This window comes from Pholcus phalangioides, unplaced genomic scaffold, assembly GCF_987345545.1.
Source record: "Pholcus phalangioides strain wild (caught in Gottingen) unplaced genomic scaffold, Ppha-v1.0 ptg000042l_1, whole genome shotgun sequence".
Lineage (NCBI taxonomy): Eukaryota > Metazoa > Arthropoda > Arachnida > Araneae > Pholcidae > Pholcus > Pholcus phalangioides.
Genome location: NW_028301628.1, coordinates 21,529,726 through 21,541,713, shown reverse-complemented (window position 1 = coordinate 21,541,713; position 11,988 = coordinate 21,529,726). Strand labels below are relative to the sequence as shown.

The following is an 11,988-nucleotide window of genomic DNA, read 5'->3' as shown; positions in this document are numbered from 1 at the left end:
TGTGTACGTTGTCTCAGCCACCTCGTTGGGCGTTTTGCCTGTTGTGGCGTTGTATTTGTAAGATCATCCCGTATTTTACGAGACCGATCAATTTTCAGAACGTATTATTTGTCTTTGGTGGGGTCCCTAGGCCAGAATTTTTCACAAGGCGCGCTATCTTTCTATAGTGGTATCTCTTTTTATAGTATGGAAAAACAAAAATACTGGAGCCCGGTCAACCTCACCAATGGGGAGGGTCCATGGTCTATTCACTCTGGTGGAGATTAAAAGAACTGAAACTCAATAAACCTTGTAATAACCTTTTCTCTGATTCCAACCGAAAGCATTATGGCACAAAAGTAGACTATCTTCTACCAACAAATCGTGAACGTAGTAGCCGTCGCCAGCCCAGAGCCTGGGTCCACCGGGTATGCCGGGGGGGGGGGGGGCTGTTGGTACATGAGAAGCCTCACATGACCTTAAATAGCAATTAAAACCAATTTTGTCTGTCAGACTTGTACATTACTTTCTCCAGAGAGAAAGATTTCCGATTCTACTCGAACGGTAGTAAATTGCTGCATGACGATATGACCTGAGTTAGTGTGCGGTAAAGTAGTAGTCAGATTTGTAGGAAGCCGCAGAGCATTGCTTTACCCGGGAGCACAAGATGGTGTTAAGATGGCTACTTGATACGGTATTAAAAATTTTGTTTGCATATAAATACAAATCTTTAAGGGAAGCTCCGTTTCCCCACCAATTAAGACAACATCCGCAAATGCAGCCCCACCTGAATCTTGGTCGACGTATCGTTTCCATTCTCTGCGGGGAAAAAGTTTCGCGATAAATATTTAATTGCAGTTGATGATCTTATCGGAAAACTTCGAACTGAACAAAATGAAGAATATTCTTAGTAATCATCGATAAGAAATTTCTCACCAATATTGACGTCCTCCTTGGATTCGTTACGACTGGGAATTTTCGATGCCTACCTTAACCCGTGCGTAATCGAACAATTGCGAGTCTTTTTTTACATTAAACTGTTACCCAAGTCTTTTTCTTTTCAGTTTCGGACGGATCTGACTGATGTTCACAAAAATTATTTCTCAACTTTCTTTTTGAAGTACTGAAAGAGGCAAGCTGAAAACAAGGCCTCCGATCAATTTAGCATTCTGCATCATACACGCTCAACCAATGGCCAGCGGACAAAATGTGGCCCTCGGAGTCATCGTATATGGTACGCGACAAATGACCAAACCACTCAAGTAGCTCCCAAAAGGTAATCAAACCCCTTCAGTGGCTCGCAGTACATTCTCAGATCACTTACCCCCCCCCCCCACAGGCATATTTCCAAATCTTTTGTGTGGCTCATTTCCCGTTATCTTGAGTAACACGTGGTACATTTGCAGATTACTTAAGTGGCTAAGCGGTACATTTCCAGATCACTTTAGTGGCATGCAGCACATTTATAGATCACCCATAGTGGCTTTTGGCACACATTGCTAGATTATTGGGCATCTTTTTCTCAGCCACCTCGTTGGGCATTTTGCCCGTTGTGGCGTAGTATTTGTATTTAAGTGACTCGAAGTGCATTTCCAGATCACTTGAATTGTCCGTATCACATTTCCAGATCACTCGTGGCCCGCAACACGTTTCCAAACCAATGAAGTGGCCTGTACTCCCCAAATAGTTGAGCATGTTGTAGAAGGAATGAGACGGTCAAAGGCAACACTTCCTTCACAATTCAAACACAATTAAACATTTATTATATAACGGAATCTACAACAACGTATTATATCCATATGAGCGGCCCGTGTGACTCTTTTCCCCATTACGTGGACAGCGCCATCCAGTGGTGGACGCTGTCGCCACAAGCACCATTGTTTTTTTTCATCAAGGGTGTTCAACCTTTAGGAAAGTGTGGGCCACTTCATTAATGTGATAACGTGTCACGGGCCACTTACTTAAGTGATATGGAACAGAACCGCTGATTGCTCAAGTGATCTGGAACCGTGTCGCGGTTCACTCAAGTAATCTGTAAACGGAGCCACAATTACGGGAGGATCAGGCGGATCTGGTGACGGACCAGAGGTGTCGTAAATGTCACTCTATAACATCTTCTGGGAATGTTCCGCGGGTTACTCAAATGATTTGTAAATGTGCCGCGGATCATTAAAGTGAACTGGAAATGAGCCACAAACCACTCTGGGTGATGTGGAAATATGTCACGGGCCACTTGATTGACTTGGAACCGTGTCATACAGGCCTACAACAATACAATTATTCACTCATAGTTAGAAAACTTGATGGCAAATGGAAGCATTACACAGAAGCAAACTTCCCGTTAGGTTCACTACACACATAATTCCAATATGTACCAATTCGTTAGAAGTTCCGCAGAGGAATATGGACGAGATGAATGTCTGGTTCAGTAGTAGTAGTAGGCCATGTGGTATGGAACAGCTGATCACAGTCAAGTGATCTGGGAATTTGCCACTTACAAAATTCTTTTTGAGATCGCGGGCTACATCAGATGACTTCGAGGGCCATCATTCTTTCTCAACCTTTTTCAGACTATATACCCCCCACCGAACCATATTCTCTTCTCGTGGTCCCGTCATATCCAGAGCCCTTATTCCTCTCTGATAACGACATCTTTCTACTTTTCGAATTGAAATTAATCAAAACTAAATTTATAATGAACGATCACTGGAAGCTTGGACAGAGCACGGATCCAGAAGGTGGGAGGTTATCCCACCCAAGAGCCGTAATAAATCGATCCTGCCCTAACACATTACCCTGGGCTGAAATTCAGTGAGCTTCCTTCCTGTGGGGATTTACCCCTCATGGCCGTCTCAATATCATCGGTCAAAATGTGAGTGACGTTCTCTGGCCTCATACTCAGCTGAAACTAACAGCTTATATATAACCTCGAGCCCTGTCCCTGAGCAATTGTGAGAGCATCATGCCGATGGGCTCGCATACAGCACAGTTTTTGAACTTAGAGACACGAATGCAAGCCGGTCTCTAATTTATTGAAGTCTCTCTACAGAGAGTAATTAGACCGACTATCGGGTGTGGATCCAGAACGATGTGTCGGTCAGTTGGGCCATCTCCCCCCCACACCCAAACTCAGAATTCATGTCTGCCAACATTAATATTCATGAATACTTACATACATATATATATATATATACATATATGCAAACTAGAGTTGTTGCTCACGAATTCGGAAGCCAGATGGCAGCATTTCTTGAGCAAATAGCGCGCATTTCTCGGAAGCAAACATCTCTCGTTGGGTAAACAGCACATTCCGGCATGCACCAATCCGTTAGACAGTAATCAGAGCCTGTCATAGCATATGTACCAAATGGAAATTGTGATGAATTGTTACAGATTGAGAAGTGCTTTTATGTAGGCCTGATTTCTGCATAAACAAGTAGGAGACATGCTCGGGTGCTCCAATATTTAAACAACGCATGTTTCTGACTGATCAATGATCATGTTTGACCTCTACCTCATAAGGTGGATAGCCCTTATCGCTTGCTTTGATGACTTTTTATAAAAAATCATGTCTTTTAAAAAACTCTGACCCTGTAAACTCGTACCAAGCGTTTAAGAGCAGCCTGCTTGAAACCGAAAATTATCTTCCAGATCTGATAACTTGATCTATTGACCCTTCTCAAGAAAGTGGGGGCTACAGAGAATGGTTTTCCATTCAAGTGCAGAAAAAATAAAGCTTTAACCAGAAAAATTATCACATTAACATTCATCAACTACGTGAGAAATACAAACAAAATTAATGATTATTGATTCTTTGATGCACCTTTATTAACGCGTCTACAATACATCCATACAATTGACACTCATTTTCACAAGCTCGAATGGACTTTAAAGAAATAACATCGCTTAGGAACGAAGCTCTGGACTAGTTCTTAAAAATGAGTACTTATTGTAAAATCGAGTGGATCAAAACACAACATACATGAAATTTAGTCCAATTGAATCGGTGAGAAGAAAAAGGTACATATTCCACAACAAATCAAAATTCAACTGAGATACCATTTTGTTCTACATACGTATACACACCATTGAGTATCAGAGAACACATTTATCAACTTTAAGTCTGTGATATGGCCATCAGAAAAAGGGAATGAGTTAAAAAAGGAACATGTTCTAGGAATATATTGTTTCGGATAGACTCTCACAAACATTCGAGATGGCAAAGCATGAATCAATTTCAAGGACAACACGGATTTATTTTACAGAACAGCTATTTACAAATATTCACAAGCAGCGATTTGACGAAACACGCTAAACATAGAGTGACTTCCCTCATACAAGGGATGCCGTGTTGTAAAAGCTCAACAACTGCTTATATTTCTGCTCTGGCAGAGCTTATATCCAGGCGAAGAAAGGTTCAAGAGAGTTCTACCATATTCTTGTGAGATCCCATCCTTTCCCTCGGTGTTGTCAACAACTTATCTGTGCTGTCGCCAAACTTACCAAGTTTGTTGTCAATTTGGCAAGATTTACAGAGAAATGCATTAATGCCTATTTACAGGTGTAAAATGACATAATAAATGATAAATAAGGACTTGCATAATTTTTGTAACTATACTTTTTCCTCTCAATATCACATTAGTTCTGTGTATGCTCGCAGCAGTGCTAAGTAAGTGCTAGTTTGGCTTGATTATTGCTTTTGAAAGATGTTTTAGGATTGTCTGGTGTGTGTTTTTTCATTAGTGAAAGATAGTATTCTCCTTAATTAAAATCAGTTTTGTGTGTGAGCAGTGATTTGTATTCAAAATATTAAAACCAGACAGCAGTGATGCTGAACCTAGACCTAAAAAAAAGGTCACTTAATAAAGAGCAGTACATGTATGATAAAATAGCAAGACTCCAAGGTGGGGAATTTGTTATTTTGAAAGGCCTGCTTGTGTAGGCCAAAACAACAGGTTCAAAATAAGTGTAAAAAGAAATACATGGATAGTTTTAGTGATGCAAAAAAGAAAATTATACAAAAAAATCTCATAAATGCTACACGTAATAATGAGCAGGATGCCTATCTGATGGGTTTGATCGAGAGATTTGACGCTGTTAATTTATATTTGATGTTTCAATTGAGTTGTCCAGTTGCAATACTTGTTAAGCACCAACCAGATTTTTTTACAGAAAGTGAAAAGAAACTTTTGTAGAGTGTATTTTTCAAGCTGACTGCTTGAAATTTATAATTTTAACAGCATTACATTAACATTTAAACAAACGTCAACTTGAAAAACACATTCTACAAAAGTTTCTTTTTTCACTTTCTGTAACAAAAATCTGATTGGTGCTTAACAAATTTTGCAACTAGACAACTCAATTTATATTAAGGATTCATATAACCCATTGAGATAGTGTTTCCACCACAACTGCCACCGTCAATTATATGCATGTTTTCTGTTCTCCCCCTCCCATATATAAAGCTCATTATTATTTGTTATAATTGTACTGAAAATTTTCTGTAAATATCTACTCTATAACTACTCTAGACCTAAAAAAGGTCACGGAATAAAGCAGTACATGTATGAGAAAATTGCAAGACTCTAAGGTGAGGAATTTGTTACTTATTTATTGCTGCGATTTCCAGTATGAGCCAAGTCGGCTTCTTGGCAATTTATTTTCCCCCTGCTTCTTGTATAATATTGTTTTCTTGAAAAATAAAATATATTGATTGATTGTTAGACATAGGCCATCATCAAAACATTCCAAAAAAACAAGACTCATCGCACAAATATTTTGCTATCAGGGGTACAACCAGAACTACAGTATGTCGCAACACTTATATTAGCCTACATGAAGTGTCTCATAAAAGAGTCATTATAGGTTAACAAATCTTTTGGCCTGTGGAAAGTCACCAATATGGTGGATGTGTGTACATGCCAGAAAATTGGTCATGCCATAATGTGTGTAAAAAACACGCACATAAAAGAATAATAAATTTATTAAAACTGATGAAATTAAGGCTGACTTTTATTAAAACTAATTCATTGAAATATTTTTCTATCAAGTTTTATGTATCAAGTAAATGACTTTTGTATACCATACAACTTGATTTTTAACCCACTAAAACTAAGTTATTCTAACGAAACTAAAGTAAATCAGAAAAACTTAAATACAAATACAACGCCACAACAGGCAAATTGCCCAACGAGGTGGCTGACTTAAGAACATCATGGATCCCCGAGCCATTTTTTTGAGGCCCTACTTACTACTGCTACACCACACATGCACCCCCCCCTCGCGGAACCCCCCAACGAATCGGTACATGCGGGAATGTGCGTGTACGTGTAGTGCAACCTGACCGTAAAGTTTGTTTCTGTATAATGCTTGTTATGTGTAGTGCTGCCATCTGCCCCCAGCTTTTCTAACTATGAGTGAAGTGTTATGGTTGCTCTCTGTGGCGAGACTTTTTAACGGGGAGATCGGCTCGCATTTGCGCCTTAAAGTTGGGAACCACAGAAAACCAACTTCAGCCGGCCACCACTGTGGGGTTCGAACCCGGATCCTCGCATCACGAGTCCGGCGCTATAACCACTCGACCACCACAGTGCCAAATATTTTCATAATAAGCTCATATTTTTAATATTTTAAGCAAGATATAATTTTTTTTTTTTTTTTTTAAAGTTTTGAGGAAAACGAACATATTCCATGACATTTATGTTAGTTTTTAAGATATAAAAACCAATAAATTAATTTTTCAAATATCACAATCTGTTCTACTTTTACAAAATAAATCATTAATACAAATTTTTTTTGTAAAACAGAGTTCGGCTGAGAATCAGTTTTTGTTTTCCAGAAAATTAAGGTTTGTGGAACACAGAAATTTTTCTTCTCACTGATTCAATTGTTCTTACAACACATAAACATGGCCATTTTAGAACATGAGAATACTTGGGGGCATGGCTTTTATCAGGATCATAGCGTACGTTCTTGCAGGGACCCTCCTGAAAGGGTTATGCAAAATAGGTATACATTTTTGTGGGCCCTCCATTTGGCTCAGGGAACTGAGGCAGTACCCAGGTTACCCCAGCCTGGATTCTATACTAACATTTCATTAGGTTCATATTTGAAAGGCATAGAATTGCCCCACTGTTCAATGCATGATTAGAGAATGAGAAGCTCAATGTTAACTCCCCCTTCCACCCCTTATCTGGTCACTCACTGTGACTGTCAAAGGTGGGGCCTGCATGCACCTCTGTGGTTCATTCCATTATGATTTTTCAGAATATAATCAGTAGTTGTGAAAAATCATTCAGTGATAATGCTTATGATTAATAGCACACTGAAGAGACATATTCCAATTCCATTCTAATGTACACACACACACAGGACCTTCAGAGAGTTTAATATGATAACATTGCATTAACATCAATTGTGGTAGACTTGCAAAGTCCTCCCCCCCCCCCTCCAGTGCATTGCTTTATCAAGGATGTTGAGATGGCCCAGTTGTATACTCAAAATATATGACTAGTCAGACTAAGGTTATTCATATTAGGCATAGCTCTTTCCATGAGAGATTGGGTGAAGTGCTAAAATGAACCCAGGGACACAAAGTAACTATGGCTTAGCTAAAAAAATTTCAGGGTTTTTTTTAAAGAAAAAGGGAGGAGAATAGACCAAATGTTTGGAAACATTATTTGGCTGGCATATTACTGATGGGCATATAACTATGGCCCATCACGGTGCTCTATTTGGTCAGCCAAAGATATTTCGGTAGAAAAGTATCAATATACACAACACAATAAATACCTGGGCTAACCATATTTCCTTTACAAAAGAAATGGGAAATTGGGATCCATACGTAATATCACAAATTATTGCCACAAAAATTGTTGATTGCAAGTCAAGTTGTTAATTATGGCCAAAAAATTTTAAAGGCATGTAAAGTTGCCAACTATCACTAAAATTGCTGAAAAATCACTGATGGCGGGAAGTAGGGAACTTCTACAAGACATAATGGGTGAAAATTTATAATTCACCAAACAAAACATAAAATATGCAAGATAAATATGCATTTATGACTATAGCTAATTATGATATAAATTATAATTATGACTAACAAGGACAGGGCCTCAAGGTGTCATCCTCAAAAAAATAAGAAAAAAAATATGTACATTCATCTCACCCAGAAACACATAAAAACAAAAAAATTAGCGGCAGAATGGAATTATTAAATCCGTGAAAAAATATTTAAAATGATAACAGTTATGGGTGCCCAAACATCGAGTGCACCCAAAGCATTTTAGTGCAGTGAGAGCATAGAAAGTTGAATGCACCACCCGACTTTATGGCAACAACAAGATCTCAATGACCATATCTAACTGATGTGGCCAGGCAGTTCTCTGAGCTAAAATGTGGATCAACCATAGACAGGTGGTCATAGTTCAGTGAGCACTAAATACACAGAAATTTTTTTTTTCATAAGAAACAGTTACAAATATCACACATAAGGCTGGGTTCACACACCAGCAGCGTTATGCAATTCTGAACAGTGCAAAATTGATTTAAGAGGGGTGGCTACATAAAATCAAGCATTAAAATAGCCAGTACTGTGCTAGACAAGACTCAAAACCAATTTTCCCGTGGTTTGAAATTGTATAGTGCTGTGGATGTGGATCAGGCTCAACAATTTTCAATAGCTAACAATATTATGAAAACATATAAAAAGCACAAACTAAACAAATCTTCTCGTAACTTCTGTAGTCTCATTAACTTTACAAAAATATTGCAGAAAATTAATCAAAGCCACTTTTCTCACATTTACCCACAGATAAAAACCCTCTTTGGGAAAAATTTGACATCCATCACAATTTTCTTCAATAATTATATCAATCTACAAAAGTAATAAAAAAGTTGAAATTGGTGATATTAAACAAGTATACAAAAACAAACTATACAATCACATAGAAAGGAAAATAAATCCAATAGGCTAAATACAAAAACATGTTAATATTAATTTCAATAGATCTCTCTCTTTCATGAACTTGAATGATTTGACCGTACACTGCACATGCTCTACTCTAGGGACTTGCCCATAAGACATGCATGCAAGAAGAGTTTGCAGGCTAGGTCACTGTTTTGCATGCATTTTTAAAAAAAATAATCCTATAATGTTGTAGAGATCTGGCGCTGAGTCTAGTCAAGCAAGATTAGTCTTTTCACAGGTTTCATAGATATTAACATTTATTTTGTTTCAAGAAGTATTTTAAAGCTAAGATGCACATGGAACTGTAATAACAAAAAGACATTTTTTGGACCAATTAAAAAAAATTAACAGTCAAGTGATTAACTCTTAACTGCTAAGCTCAGAGATATAGTGATTTCCTGTGCATAAATCTGCAGATATGAGTTTTGCTACTTTGAGAAAAAATTACATACAGCTGTTGTCAATCCACATATGCAAGTTTCATTCACCAATGATGAAATTTTAAAGAATGGAAGACGTTGTTGTCATGTTTTTGCAAAAAAAATTTATTTTTTTCCTACTCACATCAATACACTATCTATAAATCTTTGAAAAAAACTATTTCTTACAATTTAATTTGCAGATAATATGCACAAAGAAATTTAAATGTTTTCTATTATATAATCTATGAACTGTGCCCACAAGAAGCTCGAAACCTGTTTAAGACAGACATTCTACGAGAGAGATGGAGATCCAGGACAATATGTCGAGGACGGCGAATTAGTGGCAGCATATAAAAGGAGTCCAGAATATGTGTCCTGTAAAATATGGGAGAGAGCAATTATTTTTGATTGTCTATGTGGCTATTGATCTCCTCTGGATATATGCCTGCTACGAAACAGAAACCTGTCTTGAACAAAATCACAAGTCTTGTTGATGATTAGCACTTTGATGTGCAACTTTATATAATAAAAAGCAGTCTAAAATGTAAATTTATACCTGTTCTTTGTTGTTCCAGTTCACACAGGTTTCACTGTAGTTTGGTTCTTTTGAAAAAAAAAAAGATTGCATATGCACAAAACTAACAATTTTGTGAAGTTTTAATCTGCTGACGAACCTATTTTGTGTGCAGATTTAAACCAATTTGTCTGAACCTATTAAAAATCATTGATAAGCAATTAAACAGGCTATTAAACCTCTGTCTATAAGTTATGGGAGCAGTTTAAGGGTCAAAAGCTTTCTAAAAAATATTTAAAACAAATTTCAGAAAAATATGACAAAAGAAAAACAAGGTTTCACTAAAGGGAAAGAAATTCAAAGAAACACGATATAAACCAGGTATTGGAATAAATTTCAACACTCTTAAAAAACAACCTCAGAAACAAAAAACTTGTAAAATACAATGACATTATAAATCAATCAGTGAGCAAAATGTTTGTTATTCTGTACAATATTTTTTATGCTTTGATGTTTAAACTTCATACAATAAAAGTTCATTTTCTACGACCAGGAGGTGATCTGGAATACCTGCGTCTAGAAGATCTATAACCTAAAGGCGATTTACATCTAGACGATGATCTATAGCTTGATGGAGACCTTGATGAAGATCTATGTCTGGATGTCGATCTGGATCGACTGGGATGTTTCTGTTTCAAACTTTTCTCTATAGCTCGTCTCTGGTGGTCCAGTTGTGGAAACAATCCTAAGTGGTTAAAAAAAAATTGAAATAAAAAATACTCTTAAAGTTTGAATTATGCTCTTAACTAGTTTATTTGACTGCATGCATTTACTCGGGTAATGGGTGATTCATTTTCATAAGAATAAGTTTATGAACACAACAGACAGCATTGAACCAAATATAACCATATTGAATCGCTTCATGCTAAAAAAGACATTAGCAGGGCTTCCACCCAAAAAACTAATTAGAAAAAGCAGGATTAAAAAGTGGGATGAGGAGGGTAGCACCCTTAGACAACATAATCATAGCATACCAAAAAAAAATTCCTAAAGTTTTTTTTATTAACAAAAAAAAGTTTTTCCCCCATAGCACTATTTCAGTATCCTATAAGATTGACTCTGAAGTCAAAGCAAAATGACAGAAATAGCTTGGTTACAAAAAAAATTTTGGCCTAACAGTTGCACTAGCAACCACAGATAATTATTTTTTCTCTTTGCAATATAAACTAATTTTATTTTCTTTTTGAGTCTTTCACAGCCATATCTATCAACTCTCTTTGAACTCTCTCTATCAGCAAATTATGAAGGCATGTAAGATTTTTCAGAATGATGCTCCTTCAAGACCACTTTCAAAAGCACAAAATATGCAAATTACAAGCTTTGGTGTTTTATACATTGTTTATGCCTCTGCATGCCCCTAAAAATACAGAAGAAAATGGAATGCTATTGGGTAGCATCAGAATCACAAAACCTAAAATAGGCCTATGTATCCAACTGCTTTGTAAAGCAAACTGTTGTTTCACCTATACACAAAATGTGCACCATAATTTTGAACGATAAATGTTAGTTACTGTCCAAGATCATCAAGTAGTAAATAAAAATTATTTTTCCCATCCAGACAGAAGGTTTTAATGACTACTCTACTTATTAAACTCTGAAATTACACAAAAAGAAAAATTAATAAACCAAATGGTCCACATAAAACCGCCAAATAACCTTGAAAAGAATACAACTTCTGCTTTCATTGCATGAATTTTGAAGATAGGATTTGGTGGAAAAGTAGGACAAAAGTAAGTCATTCTACCAAGAAGTAGGACAAGTGGAAGCCCTGCATTAGTCACAAAACTAGATTTTAGGAAAGAGCAAAATATTGTCCAAGAAAACTGTTCTGAAAACTGTCCAAGACTAGATTCTGAATACATTTTGAAACTTTTCAATAGATATCTTCTACAAAGCACCACAAAATGGAACTATACTGACATAAAACATGCTGAAGTATGGGAAATGTCAAATTTAAAGTAAATTTTAGAATTATGGACTTGTACCTTTTTTGAATGAAATGATTCATTTCAAACAAAAAAATTTCATGAACCTTGCAGCAATAT

The 11,988-nt window shown here is 36.7% G+C and overlaps 1 protein-coding gene across 1 annotated transcript in view; it reads right to left on the bottom strand.

Moving 5' to 3' along the window:
- Positions 1-9,484: 9,484 nt before the first annotated feature.
- The window catches only part of drosha (ribonuclease 3 drosha), a 76,487-nt gene continuing 73,983 nt past the window's right edge, over positions 9,485-11,988 (bottom strand). Inside the window, exon 27 of the mRNA XM_089254666.1 lies at positions 9,485-10,628. Within this exon, the coding sequence (XP_089110792.1) occupies positions 10,420-10,628 (209 nt within the window). The 3' untranslated portion in view covers positions 9,485-10,419. The remainder of the gene's footprint in view (positions 10,629-11,988) is intronic.